The sequence below is a fragment of the Solea solea genome, chromosome 5 (genome assembly GCF_958295425.1).
Source record: "Solea solea chromosome 5, fSolSol10.1, whole genome shotgun sequence".
In the NCBI taxonomy this organism is placed as follows: domain Eukaryota; kingdom Metazoa; phylum Chordata; class Actinopteri; order Pleuronectiformes; family Soleidae; genus Solea; species Solea solea.
The window spans coordinates 21,030,355-21,046,758 of NC_081138.1; the positions used below are offsets into that span (position 1 = coordinate 21,030,355).

General features: G+C 41.2%; 1 protein-coding gene across 2 annotated transcripts in view; it reads right to left on the minus strand.

The window, feature by feature from the left end:
* Positions 1 to 16,404, minus strand: part of LOC131459584 (granule associated Rac and RHOG effector protein 1-like) — a 33,824-nt gene that overhangs the window by 9,469 nt on the left and 7,951 nt on the right. For both annotated transcript variants that reach the window (XM_058629569.1, XM_058629568.1), the window contains exons 2-7: positions 10,860 to 12,292; positions 3,328 to 3,540; positions 2,464 to 2,604; positions 2,205 to 2,300; positions 1,879 to 2,040; positions 1,408 to 1,566 (exon numbers count right to left, since the gene is read on the minus strand). In XM_058629569.1, the coding sequence (XP_058485552.1) occupies positions 1,408 to 1,566; positions 1,879 to 2,040; positions 2,205 to 2,300; positions 2,464 to 2,604; positions 3,328 to 3,540; positions 10,860 to 11,363 (1,275 nt within the window). In that variant the 5' untranslated portion in view covers positions 11,364 to 12,292. The remainder of the gene's footprint in view (positions 1 to 1,407; positions 1,567 to 1,878; positions 2,041 to 2,204; positions 2,301 to 2,463; positions 2,605 to 3,327; positions 3,541 to 10,859; positions 12,293 to 16,404) is intronic.

Here is a 16,404-nt window from a genome sequence, read left to right on the forward strand (position 1 = left end):
ACACACACACACACACACACACACACACACACACAAGTCTGTCGGATATATGACAAGGTCTGTGGGGGCAAAAAAAGAACAGACTCTGAGAAGAAGCAAAACAGACTCTGAAAATCATGGCAGAGTTTCCAGTTACGTAACAGATGTGGTGATTCTTACTGTGAGTGTTGGGTGAGGGGGGAAAGACATTAAAGAGGGAGGGGACTGTGCGGGTGTGGATGTGCATGTGCGCGAGTGTACAAGTATTCACAGTATATGCACGTGTTGGGGACAATACTTAGCGTGAGCGAGTGCAAATTTGTACACACGGTGTGATCTATTTGTGGGCAACATGTGATGACAGACACAGATAAGGAATTAACACAAAGCGCTCATCCGTCACCCAGGGTTTGTTTTACAGTTAACACGGGGCAGGCCGGACTGAGAAGGAACCCTCCCTAGTTTGACACACAAAAAAAGGGCAGACCACACAGAGGAAATAAACACTGGAGCATAAACACGCTGGTGTTATAACTCTCAGGAGAGTCCTGCTGCTGACCTTCCCTCCCTGTAACTGACTCTTCTTCTCGACACAGATGAGCCCATCCTTCATCCAGGTGCCTCAGGGATGTTTACTCCCTTTTGTGTCTCTCCGGTGTTTGTTTACACCTCTCGGCAAGCTCAAAGCAAGTCAGCAGATCTCCACATCTCAATTACAAATCTTGACACACAATTGGATGCAAGGTGCCAACAAGCCAGTAGATACACAAAGGGAAAGGATTCAGTAACTCCAGGAGAAGAGTCAGTGAAGTACAACAGGCCCGTTCATGTTGACATGCCACCCCTCTTCCATTGCTCTGCAGTATCAACTACACGACGAACAAATAGTGAATGAGGATCAGGGAGAGTGTGTTGCTCTAAGTTCACCTCGAACAGACATCTCTTTTTAGAGACAGTTTCATGTTGGGAACAACTGAGATTTCATCCACCTAAATAAAACCTTTTTATTTATAAGTGAAAGAAAAGAAAATAGAAGAAATCTGCATAGTAAGAGAAGCATTAACACCTTGCAGTTGTATGCCTCTGCTTAATTTGATGTCTGTTTAAACTTATACAATAACATATGTACGTGGTAAGGGGTTAAAGGTACTTGAATCACAAGTATTCTGTCACAATTAACGGATTCATTCTAGGGTAAAGATTGAAAAAACATTTTCACAGCAAGTTTAACCTTTAAGTATTTTTTTTTAAGCCAAATCCCTCAAGGTGTTTCTAATATGTTACTTTCACATGCTTGCTTTCAGCTTATGGAGAGAAGGTCCTGGTCACAAAGCCCAGGTTGAAGCATCTGTGTCTGCATGATCCTACAAAAGCAAGATCAATAACAAATGAAGTGTAGTAACCCTGGTTTAAAACGTGTCTACTCACCAGACCAGCCTGGGCAAACAACAGCTGGACAGCTGTCTTGCAGGCTCCTCTCCAACTGGATGGGCAGACATGGTTGAGGACCTCTGTGACTGGAGAGTCGTCCCTGGGGGTCACCCCGTTCTGGCCCAATGCCTCCTTAATGAGCTGCAGCATCGTGTGCTGAGGAGACAAAAACACACAAAACATCTACAAATCAGTCTGTCAACAGTGTCTGCTGATGTTACACTGCACCAAAACAAAAGAGTCTCACCCACTAGTCCTCACACATCTGTTAAGGTTATCACTCCAAAAGTAATTAATATATATACTGTATAAAAAAATGTTGTTTTTTTTCAAGAAGCAGCTAAAAGAACACTGTCCTATAAAAATGAAACAGTGCCAATTATAACCAACAGAGGCAACAGAGTAACTTGAACTTTTCTGAAGATAATTCTGTTTAAGGGGACTGGTCAGTGGGTTCAGGGATCATACCGTTTTCAGTTTGAGGTTTTCAGCCGCCGACTCGTTGAAGGATACTCCTTTGAGGAAATGTGAACCGATCTGCACAGGGATTGTGGGAAGCTCACACTGGATAGGCTGGGAGGTGGTCTGTATCCTCCCTGCCTGCTGGGCCTCCGCCTCACTGCAGCAGCCCTGTCCATGTGGACATAGAAAACACATACATATGTAAACATATACACAATGGCACTAAATAGCAAAAAAAGAAACACAGCCATTACAGAAGAAGATATGTATAACTTGTTAAGTCACAAATAAACGTTTTCACTATTTCACTGACTTTTTGACAGTGACCTCACCTGTAAAGCTTCCTCCACAGCTTTGGGGCTAAGATGAAAGCCGGCCTTTAGCGCATACTCACTATGGCCCAGGCTCTCAAGTGCTGCTTTGTAGGCCTGAAGACAAGAGAAAAAAAAAAAGGTACTGAGAGTTTATAAATGCTGTAAGCCAATTCATTGTATTATCCAAATAAAATTTCCATATTTACTTGAATGTTTAAGCCCCCAGATTAACAACAAACTCTATTTCCCTGCGATGGTGATTTGGGTGATACTGTACCTGTAAAGCATTGTCAATTTTCATGTTGAGCTCTTTCAGCTGGTGCTCAGGGATGGTGGTATTGTTGGAGCAGAAGAGCTGCTGAACCTGGATGCCTGCCAGGCAGCCGTCCCGGCCCCTCTCTCTAAGCCTTGTCGTAGCCTGAGGAAACGGCACACAACAGTGTACTGGGTCACATCCGACAGCAGAAACATCTACTCAACTACAGCACAAGCTCACAGTGAGAGAGAAAAAAATGACTCAGGAATGTGTGGATTATATGACAAAGTTAGATGTCCAAAAATTCACGATACAAAAAGTGATTGTTTACATGGATGAGTAGAACAACATTCATATACAGAGTGTTGTTAAAGTGGATGAGAGCACCATGAGGTTTTATCTCTCTGAGAATAATGTTTGGACTAAATAGATGCTAAACTTTGGGAAATAAAAGTTTTTAGATGCTTAAAAATGCATGTGTAGCTTCGAAAACAGAATCCTGGCCACCACCCTTTGTCTAAACAACCCCCAGCACATTCTACCAGGATCTATCCAGCACAGTTCTCTACAGGGCTAACACTCCACATGCCAGGGCTTAACAGGTCAATCCACCCACTATTCTCCTCACTGTACACAACAAAGCATGGGCCAGAACTAACCCTCGACAGAGGTTGAGGTTAGAGAGGTGCACAACAACAAGCAATGCAGGTTCATAGACAAACTGCAAGCAAAAAGAGAGGAGATAGGAAATTGAGACTGAAACTCGTCCTTGGCTGGCATTCCTCAAGAATGGAACATGACGGCTGTTTATCTAGCAAAAAAACACAAACCCAATTTTTCCAAGAGCCAGACCAGGAAGTCCTGGTGTGCCCTGTGACTGCATACCTCAGCTGCACCTTTCCATGAGCGGGAGGCTTCCTCCAGCTCTGTGAGGGGCCCGAGGTCAGAGCTCTGGGAGCGGGTGTTGGCACAACGTTCCTGGGCCTGGGCAAGAGCCTCTGCTAGGCAGGACTGAGCCACAGGTTGGACCTTCTGCAAAGCCTGCGATAGAAACTGGAAGTGGACCTGCATCACGGTGAGGAAGCACCGACCCAGTACCTGGAAAGATACAACAGATGTGATAAGCATTACCGTTACCTCACACTACACACACACACACACACAAAATTCCGCCTTGCACACAGGCCTAAAACAGTCAGAAATTGATCATCTCTCCTGCACTTATCAGAAACAAGACATTGAACAGAGGGAGTGAAAATACAACATGACTCAACTGAAGTTGGTCTCAACTTAGCTATTCCACACACTGACTCTTTTAGATCAAGCAGGAGTCAGCTTTCTACAAACTAACTACATCAGAGCTAATTTTATCGGGGAAATTCTCCACTCCAATAAAAAAAAAAAAAAAAACAATAAACTACAGCACATAAGAGCTACTGAAAGTAATAGTACAGGGTTCACAGTGTGTTGAGCTAACAGGGCAACACCACACAAAAATTAATCTTACATAGAATTTTTAAAATGTTTTGTCACCGTTGAAATAGCCATACACACAAAAATATACAGAATAAATTACCTTGACACTCACACTATACGACATCTGAGCTGAGCTGAATGCCCATGTGTGTACGTGTGTGTGTTGGGGGGGGCAGAGAATAGCACTACTTATGGGCCATATATATTCTAATAACATCTCTGGAGGATAGCCAAGGCTTAGAGGCTGTTTGTTGACCAGTTAGCAAAATAAGAGAAACAGGACACCACAGGGTCCACCATGGTCACAGGGTTTTCTTTTTCAGGTACCTGCTGAAAATATCTCAGGGGGGAGGCTGAGGTGTAAAGACAGAAACATAGTGCTGCTCTCTGATGGCAGACGTGAACAACTGAACACAGCAACTTTCATTCGTCAACTGTACAACTCACGGAAATCAGGAGTCAAGAATAAAAATACCTTACCAAATAACATTTATATATTCAGCTGCTTAAAGTTTTAATAGCAAACATATCAGGCCATGAGGGCAAAGCCATTAACCTCTTAGGAATGCCTGAACCACGACTTTGTAATTTAAATGATTGTTCCATGCCAACTGGACTTACTGTGAATGGCCAACAAACTACTATTTTTACTGGAGGTACACAAGTCATTAAACAGACTAATCTACTTTTGGACAGTCATAGTGAGCTCTTGGTTTAGAGACATACTACATACAGTAACTGTAACATTCCACACTTGTTTTTGGCTGAGGACACACCACTACCTTTTCTGTCTCCGCTCACATCAGGTTAGTCCTACACTGTTCAATGTAATTAAAAAACAAACAAACAAGACAATAGGTTGATCTTTTAAATATCAGCCATGAACAGAATAAAAATGCCAAAAAAAAATTGTGGCTTGCTTCTCTTACTGTGTGTTCATGGTTCTATATTTAATGGTGACTGTACTAAGCCCCAAAATTAAAAAGATTTGAAGAGGGAATACCACTGGACATCAAAGCCATGTTAAGCCTCGTGCTGGTGCGCAATTGTCCTGAAGTGGAAAACGTTGCTCTATTGTACTCTCAAGTTATTTCTTTCCATTTGCTACAGTTTGTGTTTCATTGTGTACAAATGATGCCATTACTTTGTCAGGAGAGCCAAGAAGTTACTAACTGTATACTATACATCTCCAATGTGATTATATAAATAAACATGTTTGCTGAGTCACTGTGCTCTGTGGATAAATAAAAGTCTTATAGCAGCCACGTCAAGGCTAAACTATGAGGATATTTTTCTCTTCCCGAAGAGTGTCATGACCTTTCCCAAAACCCAGAAGGTCACGGGATCAACACCCAAGTCTTTGTCCTAGATTAGTCAACATGACGACGTGCAAAAACCATGCTTGAGCTGCTAGTATCTTTGTCTTGGAAAGACATGCAGGGAAACAATATAGTGTGTAAAGTGAAAAATGAAAAGTAAAAACCCTCCTAATTGATTGTGAACCAAATACTGTTTCTTTTTTATTTTATCAGTTACTTTTAAATGCGGGCCACACGGTGGTGTAGTGGTTAGCACTCTCGCCTTGCAGCGAGAAGACCCGGGTTCGAGCCCCGGTTGGAACAAGGGCCTTTCTGCATGGAGTTTGCATGTTCTCCCCGTGTGTGCGTGGGTTCTCTCCGGGTTCTCCGGCTTCCTCCCACAGTCCAAAAACATGCAATGTGGGGATAGGTAAATTGAACACTCTAAATTGACCATAGGAGTGAGTGTGAGAGTGAATGGTTGTTTGTCTCTATCTGTGTGTGGCCCTGCGATGGACTGGCGAACTGTCCAGGGTGTACCCCGCCTATCGCCCGATGTAGCTGAGATTGGCACAGCACCCCCCGCGACCCTCTGGTGGAGGATAAAGCGGTAGATGATGATGACTTTTAAATGCTTTTAAAAAGAAATGTGTTTGTTTGTTGATAAAGAAACATGACCAAGTTTACAGGTCAGGTATAAAGTCAGCACTGGGAGATTGTACATTTTACATCAACATGATTATTTGGAACATGTGAGAATGCCATTGGGACGGCATTTACTCTGCTCCAAAAGTTATTGTTATTCATGCTCTGGAGACCTAAAATGTCTTTACCAAACAATGCAGCCAATTCTAACGCAATATCTCAATATGTTTTACAAAGTTTAAAAAAGAAAATCCTGAATTTGAATGAATGGCCTGCACATCTGCTCCAAATTTTAATGTGATTTTCCATGGGTCAAACTCGACCTCATGATTTTATGGCAATCAGTTCTGTAGATTTTGAGAATCCTGCCGAGAGTCAGACAAACAAACAAAGCAAACTATTGAAAACATGACCATCTTGGCAGAGGGAAAAAAAATGTTTGGTGAATATAATAATCACCTGCATCTGTTAAAATATCTCAGCCGTACCAAGTAAAGTGCTCTGAAATAGAGAGAGTAGGTTGTCATTTGGCAAAAAATACCAATTTGATTTTGACTGGCAATCTGTCTAGCATGTACCCCGCCTTTCGCCCTATGTCAGCTGGGATTGGCACCAGCAGCACCATAACCCTCAAGTGGAGGATTAAGTGGTAGACAGTGGGTGGGTCGATGGATAGTTTGACCTGCTAGTAGCACTAGATCAAGTCAGGATCAAAACATTGACTGGAATCAATGCTCTTGGGATCTTAAGAGTTTATAGCAAATTCCAGGTAATCCAGGAATTAGCTATCAAGATATTTCACTCTGAACCACAAATCAATTGGAAGGTAGAACTAGGAAAAATAAGTTCCTTTAGGTCAGTGGGATTTATCCTTTGGAGAGTGGATGAATATTAGTAAATCAAAACGTGTCTGCATAAGCAAGCTCTGACATCTACCTAAAATGGGCTTAACAAGTTCAGACTGATGCCTCCTTCACACATAAATAAGTATACCCGGTGTTTTTAAACCCAGGAGAAGTCACTTTAAAAAGGTGATTACATTGCCAGTAGTTGTTCTGCTTTGTGGTCTGGGTTTTTCACGCCTGCGTCACCCATACGTGTATTGCGACATTGCGGGGATTAGTACATGACTTGTTTTTTGAAGAAGTTGAAGAAATAGTAAGGATTGTATTTATCTATGTAGAATGATTAGTTCCAAGACTGTTTGCTACACTGAGTTGAGTTTTATTTACTTTTCACATCAAATATTAAAAAAATATTGACCAGAAGAGCCAAACTTGTCACCAAGTATTTACTGCCTTTTCCTCAGCCTCGTCTTAGCTTACTCTGAGATGTGATAAACACAGGCTCAGATCCAGGCTGTGCAAGATGATAAATTCCTGCTCCTTCTGTTGAGCAACTAATTGCTATCATTTAAGGGGGGCTGTTTCTAATAGATGACGGAAGACTGATAAATAAGCTGAGATGCAATATACACGGTGGAATGTTGCCAACTTATTATAATCACGATGTGTGGTAAATCTTAATGATGATAGTAACATAGAATGAACAAAAGCCAACAATGAGATCAAATACCACCCCAAAATGTTACAAAGTACTCTACAATAAACAAATGGGGGGGGGGAGACAAGGACATGGCTGCAGCACTAGATAATGGATAACACATGTGATTGGCTGTGCAGTATCCCACACAGTCATGGAAAATATGAGAAACAAGAGTGCAGTAGAGCCAAGTCGACAGTGGGTCCCGCTCTCTCCTTCTCTCCCTCTCTCTGCTCCAAACAAGGCAAAATAGTAAATCAAACATTTATATTTTCATATCGGACAGCACCTGCAGTATCAGTGCACTGAATATGGGAGAGAAGTGCTTCTGAGATATGGACCTCTTTTAGGGAAAGGGAAAGACAAACAAAAAGCAGCCTTTCTTGCTTGGTTAATATCAATCGTTGTCTCCCCAGACCAGCTTTAATCTCATTTCCTGGGTCTTCCCATTTTTAATAATCTCATAGAATAATGTCACACCTGTCGTGAACCCTGGTTTACTTTCATCTGGCCCCTTCACACTGATTTTACTGTGGCACACATTAGAAAGGTTTGAATAATGTTAAGTTTTCTTTTACACTAAACTAAAACATGTCTATGGACACAGTTAATTTACACAACTATGAACAAGTGTGTTGAACACTTCCTTCCTTGTCAAACATTTACATTATTGACATCTGACTTTTCTTGCTGTCTTCTTCATCTGCCTTTGAGGCCAAAATGCTGCCACTGAAATGTCCATTTCGTTGCCAGCAGCAGAAAAGAAAGAAACTGCATGAGTTCAGAGCCAGCTAAAAAGTGATGTTGCATGCTGTCTTTGTCCATTATCTTATTAGCCTCTTTTATAAGGGCTTTTCATGTTTTTTCCCACTGTAATTTTGTCTCTTCCCACAAAACACAGGTTCAAACAGCCAGGGAAACTATCCCCTACAATAAATACATCATATTTCACTGTAATTAGATAAAGCTCTCATATATTATGGCTATATTTCACCACGAAACCAGAAACTAAATAAAACAGCAGAGGCCCAAGGGGTTGTTTTTCTAGTGTGCACCGGGGTTTTGATGGGCAGGCTTATTCAGCTATCTAACAGGAGAGGCCATGAAGATCCCTGGTTGTGGGGACCTTTCTATGTGCCACTGGTCTTCACTGTGTGGTTAAAACTTGCAAGCTTGGCAAACAAACCGTGACATTTCCATGTACATTTGGCAGTGGAGACATTCTAAGCAGCAAGGAAGCTGGGTGCCGATTTAGAAAAAAGTTTGTTTTGCAGACTGCACTGACCTGAACTTCTGGGGGCTCTTAAAAAGGAAAAGAAAAAGGAGGGGTTGTGTTGGGTTAAAGACAAAAAGAGGAGAAGGAGATTGGAGCAAGGGGGTGGGGGGGTGGAAAGCTTTGCATACCACAACTCCCTGAACTCAGAACTGCATTTGGTTCTTTTTGAAGACCTCATAATACATCCAGCTGCCAAAAAAGCATTTCTTCGCTCGTGAAAACAAAGGGTGATACCTCTTACAGTCACAAATACATCACAGCATAAAATACAGGCTCAATTAGCAATTACCATGAGCTAGGTCAAAACAAGTTTAAGCAGTGTGTGCACAGAACTCTCCTCTATCAAAATAAATAAGGTAATAATCACCATCTCAGATACTGAATCAAAAGCAGTGTTTGACTTCAGTCAACACAAATAAAGTCCATTGATGACTCATCACAAAAGTATACAGGCTGTTGCAGATTAAATTCATTCAATTTCAATACAGCTTTAACCAATACGTCATTCTTGGTCCACTTGCTAATCCTAATAACCTACAACTGCCCAATACAAAAGAAATACTACTTTTAACATTTGCTGTTACAATACTACTCCTAATGTGCCCCTGAACCTGAGTATTTCTGTTCACATGTAACTGGCACTTCAAAGTCATAATATTATTGTCTTCATGCAGCATATTCTTAGAGGTTAATTCCACTAACATACTGGAATGAGGCTATTGTAAAGTAAAGCATTAGTGTGTTTCTTCCACTGCTTTAACAAATGAACCTTTTATGCCTGAGGCCAGACAGCAAATTTGAGTGCCAAGCCATGCGGTCTAAACTTTCACAGACTTGGGCTTCCTCTAATATTCATCTGTGCATATCCAAGACCACAGAGAGTCAGATTTACCGACTGTGGTGCAGAAGTGTTTCCTGTTTTGGGCTCAGCCACATCCACTGAGGTCCTACAGTCCTTCCAGTGTCGTAGCCATGTACCCAATCCCTGCTACATAGTAATGATTATACCCATTATTATTTTTGTTGTTGCAGTGGCAACCTTATACAGTGCCACCTGCGACACTGTGCTTAAGCCGCAGTCAGATGAAATGTGATTAAGACTAAGAGTCCGTACTCTTTTAAGTTTAATGTCTGATCATCAGTGGAACCGCTGAGAATTTGTTTTGTTTTGTGTCTTCACATCTTGCACTATCCACAATCACATGCAATATTTTCTACTACCTCTGATCCATCCAAATGTTATTACTGAAATAGAACTATGGAACTCAAGTCACACTATGATTACACTCTTAATTGCCTTAACAAGTTGAGTTGATGAAGTTCACACCAAGTCTGTGGATGTGGGGACAGCTGAAGATATAGCTACTTAATGCTGAGGGCACAACAGGAGACTATGTAAGAGTGAAGCACAAAAACAACAAAATTGACAAGATTTTCCATTACAATCTCTATTCATGTCCATTACTCCTCAAAGTTAACCATAAAGCCACAGTGGGTATGACATAGCTTAGATGTGGCTGAATGGTTTCCATAATAACTATTGGACTAGTACACGGTGATTATCTGTAGTGACTTCCTTCTTCTCTCTCTCTCTTCGTCTCTTCAACAATCACGTTCCCGCCTTTAATTCTATACAAAATTTGACAGATATCAGAAAGTTCCTATTTGAATGGTGTAAATTCTACTTTCGGGAAGTGAGATGGGAAGGAAATGATTCCCACATCATGGCTGTGTCGATTACCAAATGCTTTATTAAAATCTCATGAAGGCGCCTTTACTGGTGCTTTTTTTCCCCATTTTGCACATCAGCAAATTAGAGGTATGGAAAAATGTTGTGGTATTCAAAATGACAAAAGATGACTTCTCACATGCCCTGTGTTTTTCACACCACACTCTCACATCCTGACACCAGCTCAACACTGGGCACGAGGATCCTATTTGAGGCAGGAAGCACTGATTCACTGAGCCAGCCTTCTGACAAAAGGCAGCTCAGCATCTTAGCACCTCTGTTAGAAGATGAGTCACGGGTAAATGAATATGAGAGCTTAGTGCCTCAGCTTGTGAGCTTCACTCATTTTATTTCCAGGAGATCAAGTATAAGACTATAAGACATGACACAGGTATTTTACTTAGGCTCAATAAGTGTTAGTGGTGAATAATTCTGTGTGAGCAGCACCCACCTCAACATCCTGCAGGCTGAAGTCGTTCTGGTCTTTGAAATTTGCGGCACCAGAGCTCAGCTCCATCAGCATCTTGGCAATCTCAGGCTTTATTGCTGCAGTCAGCCTGCTGGCCGCCTCCATGACGTGTTCCTGCACGTCCTTCAGTTGCATAGCTGCTTTGGAATAGTGAGAGTTCCTGAACACACTGCTGAACAGGTCTGTGAGGAAGGCGCTGGCCCGGCAGAATACATTGAGGGCATCCAAATACTTGGAGATGCCTTGCTGGATGTCTGCAACTGCAGTGGTGGCAGCAGAAGGCGGAGGGTGGCAGCTGCCAGGCATGCCCACACCTGTGCCCATGGGTGAAGAGGCCGAACAGGAGGAGGCCAGGGAGGCGCTCAGGGTCCGGCTCAGCTCAGGCATTTGGTACTGCTGGTGCTGCTGCACTTTCTGCTTGGACCCGCCGAGCAAAAAGCGACGCTTGTAGTCCATTTTACTTTCCTGCGCACTGCAACAATACATAAGTGGTGCAACAGCACCGGAAGCTGTTTTTATTTTGTTTTTCCCAACTAAGTGCTCTTGTCCTCTTTACAAAAGAACAAACCAAACAATCCTTAAACTGTTCAAGTTACGTAAAAAGACAGCCTAAGGATTCCACCTGCCAGAAGCTCATCGCAGTGTGCCTGGTGGAGCAGCAGCACAGGGAGAGGTGAGGTCCGAGGGCGATGGAAAAAAACTGGCAGGCTGAGAGAAATGTTACATGCAGTCCTGCTGCAGATTTGTCAGGCCCAGTATAAAAAACAGCACAGACGCACCACCAGTTTCCACGTTTCCAGCGTCAAACAAAATTCTCATAATACGGGAGGAAAGGCAAAATCACACCTACAGCCAAATTTTAAGTGTTACAGTAATTCACTTTCCTTCAAATGGGGAGAAATCCTTCTTCATACAGTATACAGATGCAAATACTTGGATATCTGTACATATACCAGTCTGCACTAATAAAAAATAGAAAATCCTTTTAAAAGCTGAAACCAAAAATGAATCCAAGGAAAATGTGTCACTGGTCAACAGCACAGAGTGAGTTAACTAAAAAAAAATAGAACAAAGCAAACAAATAAGTAAATGCTGGAACCAGAGGATGTGACTTCTGCTTTGCTTTTGCACTGGCTGGTAGAGAAGTTAGTGGGAGGCGAAGGGCAGACAGACCCAGTCCGTCTCAAATCCTCCTCTAAAAGCAGGAATCTCCAGGCAGTGAGCAAGTGACCAGCTGATAGCTCCGTCTGTCTGTCTAAAGTCTCCAGCAGCTTCCTGGTCTCCCCCTGTCTTCTGGCTGAGGTAGATATTACTCACTGGGGAAACAAGCACGCTTCCAGGTCTCGCTGTTCTCCACAGGTCCAGACTGGAGCGACAAAAGCACAAATGTATCTGTAAGGCCTCTAGGTCATTTCCTAAGGGAGGAAAGGGCAGAGACATACAAAAAAACGGGGTTAACATCAAGTCAAGCAGGAAGGATGAGCTCTGTTTCAACTGGTATATTGTACACTTCAAAATAAACTGCAATAAAGTGCAATTTGACCAACAAATATAGTACACTATTACATTACATCATAAAAATAATTTGGTCTTAAATTTGTGACAAACCCTAGAGAGGGAGAAGCCATAGGGTTTAAAAAAACATTTACAACGGCATGCATCTTGCATCCAATGGCAGCTTCAGTTTCATTTCTGAGAAAGTAACTGACGTAGTGTCTGTGAACCTATTTCACCATTTGAGAACATGTTTGTGTTTAAGTCATCACAGTTCAAATGAAGGTAGTCAAACTCTGCATGGACCTGCTGCAGATATTAACCACCAACCAGAACTAGTATTTAGCCTCCCCTTCTTCTTAAAGAGACTTATGATATGCCATCATGGTATAAATAAACTTAAGATATTCCATTGTGGCTACCCTTTCAACTCATGTATAGTATAACTAAGAAATGTGGATGAAAAGGCCAAATAAATGCAGTGTATTTCCTCTTTAACTACAGTGTCAATTTGATCACCCACCACAGTAATTATCCAATCCACTCACACATGACCAGAAAAACCTGGGAACATGAGCAACTGCACATCAGTGACAAGACTAATTGTAGCGGTGCACTTTAAATGTTACATCATATTGACAGACGCATAAATATCCTTAATGTGGTTTCATAAGTCTCATACATATATCACGTTTCTTTGTGCTCAACTTGTTTTGCAGGTGTCCTCCGAGCTGTTTATCTCTATTTTATTTAAAATCCCCAAAATGTGTTAATTCATTTGTTTACTTATGCCTTTATTTTGAGTTTTTTTTTAATTTTTCATACAAATGATTAAACTGTTAGCTTCACATTTTAAATGGAACTTGTAGCCCCCATGAACAACATGACTGCCACAATTGTATTTGGCCCGAAAATTAAAACGTTAAATATTAAAGGTCATACACAAAGTAAAAACATAAAATGCGGAAAGTGACTGAAAAAGAGACTGATATGTAACAAATCAGTTTTATTACGCACCTAATAATACTTGTGACTATTTTTAACCACCACAGATCGTAACAGCCATTATGGTTTTGGATGAATCAACTGTTACAGTGACACATAAAAAAACAACAACTTATTTTTCTGCTACGATTGTAAGAGGATGTTTTCAGCCACATTTCTCGAAACTTGTTAGTAAAACGAAGCAACAGTTTGGTAAAGAGCTGCGGTTTAAAGTTGTGCATTTCTAGACGATTACTAACACCATACCTCACAGAGTGCGTCTCTGAAAAGAATCTCTGGCAGAGTCTGGTTTAGCAGAACACAGCAGCACACAGAAATTCCTGCAAGACGCCATTGTTGGAAGACACTGCAGAGTCTGTTGAGCTGCACGGAGTAGGAGTCACAATACTCTCATTCAATACCCAAGAATTGTAAGATTTGTTCTCCTTCTGGCCTTTTCGTTTCACTGCGACTATAATATTTTACATTGTCATAATCAAAGGGGGACTAAGGCTTCGCACTCTGCCTTAATAAAAACTAACTGAAATTATAAATAGCCAAAGGACATCTTGTTACCGTCTGAACATTTCAGACAGACAAGTGTAAAACAAAGGTGGTGGCATTCAATATTACTGTGCAAAAGTCTCAGGGTACCACTAGCTTTATTGTTTTTTGTCCGTCAAATTATGTGAATTAATTCTATGGAATGGAATGATGTAACTGAAAGCTGGTCTTATATATTAGCAAATGGTCAATGAGATTAACTCACACAACATGTGTATGTAATGCTGAAGCATGTCCTGAATAAACAAGCAGATATTTCTCAACATAAAATAGTCGGACAAAGGCTTTCAGGCTTCAGGCTTCCACTTCAGATTTAACATAGCCAGGGTAGTGCCATTGTTCAGTGTAAGGGTAGTTCACAATAAATACTTGACACTTTAAATAGTAGAAGCTTTTTTTCCTGACAATTATACTGTATGGTCATTATAACATTGCTAAAACAACAAATCTAATGGTGGCCCGGACGCTTTTGCACAGAAGTGTTGGTAAAAATGAATAAATACGATAATCAACCTGACCTGCAATCATCCAAGTCCAGAAGTACTTTTATGCACTGCATTTCGGACATATTCCAGAGATTTCTGCAGGGGGCATATAAGCGAACGTCTTTAAAGTGTCACCCTACATGTACTCAGAACTTCTTCTGTCGACTCTCTACTCAAATCACCAGATAATTTCCAAGTGGTCCCTTGTGAGAACACAGCAGGGGAAAACTCTGGAGAATTCAGAGAGCAAAAGCAGCTTGTTTGACTTAGGTGCTATTGCCTCGACCTGCATGCACCAGACTTTCTCATGCTCTTGTGAACTCACCTGACCTAAACATTCTCCCCCTACATTTATTATACGTTAATGACAAGCTCTGAAGAATGTCTGGACCATTCTCCATTATTAAATCTGCTACTCAACAATGCAGAGGGGTAGTAGCCACTGAGAGTGATACAGACACACACCAAACATCAACACGATAGACTAATATGTTAAACACACAGCTCCCTACACAGTATTGTTATCATTCTGTGGCATATTCAGACTAAGTTATCTTGTAACACCACACTCAAAGCTTCAGTGTTTTGGGATGAGTGAGGAAAAGTAACTTGTGGGGAAAGAAAAACACTGAACCCAACAAGATAACACCATCCAGCCAGCAGTCTCTGTATGTGAAACAGCTGCACAGAGGCCTTACACACGTAGCTTCCATTGCGCAAGCCTGGAAACATAGTCCTGACCTTCAAACCTCACTTCCTTTCACAAACAGAGGGTACACCCAACAAAAATTAGCCCATCCTCATCTGTCCAGAACCACTGAGTGGAGAGAGAGCGAGCTGAGGGATACTAGTGACCTATTTATCGAGGGGTGTGCTTCCCAAATGTAAACCATTACGTTACACGAAAGTTGTCAGTGCTGAGATTATAATTTAAGTAAAGCTATGCAGAAGAGTATAGAGATAATTACAATAGGATGATTGGAACTTTTTAATCTCTACTTTGATTTGATCATTCAGCACAAGAAAGAGAAGAGGCAAAAAATGAGGTTGTGACAATTAAAGCATTGACTTATGTAGGATCCTATAAAATCTGTGCAAAAGCAGTTTAAATTTTGCAATTATGTCTGTAATTCTGTTATCACTTGCTCATTTGCTCACACCAGGTCCCCTTTCAAAATAGACACTTGGCTGTCGGCCACCAATTAAAAGTCAGTTGCCACCAGGATTAACCAATTTCCTGGGGGAAACCCTGACTTCTCCTAGCCTTTTAGCTACAGTCAGTGATTAAAACAACACGATGTAGGATTTCAACCTTCAAATAATGTCTACAACATTATTTTGATTGTACATCAACTTACAACAGTTTGAATAGCACCCCATTAAAGCCTGAGCAGGTCTGCATCACCTGTACTGACATTATGGAATTCAAAAAATGTGCATACAATGAGCAAAAGGTTGTATGAGCCTGGTTGAAAACACAAGCTACACAAACCAAAACATTATCCTTTTTTCTGTGGTTAGTTTTCATTTCTAATATCTTGAAAAATGTTACAATTTTCAAGCAAAATGCTTTAACATAGGCTACTGTGCGTGGTTCAGAGTTTATTGGCTTGTAAATAAATTCACATGTTAGTGTGACCTATTTTACAAGGGTCCCCCCATATGCAGAGCAAATCCTACTTTGTGTTAATTTAAAAGTAGGTTTATTGCATCCAAGTGTGGAGTAAGCAGGTGTGAAATGGTTAATTTGTTAATTACAAAGTGTTTGAGAGGAGCAAACTAATTCAACAGTGTACTAAAACTAAATCCAAGAGATTATAACGACAGCAAACCTACCAGGTGGCCCTTAACACATGCTAGCTGATAGAGTTAATAGCATTTGCTAAGTAAACATGAAACCCGCGCATAGGTAGCCTGAGGTTAAAGACTATATTTGTGACACATGTACACTGTTAGGCTTAATAACAGGGAAAAGTGCAGTTATACGGTGTTTGGAGAAA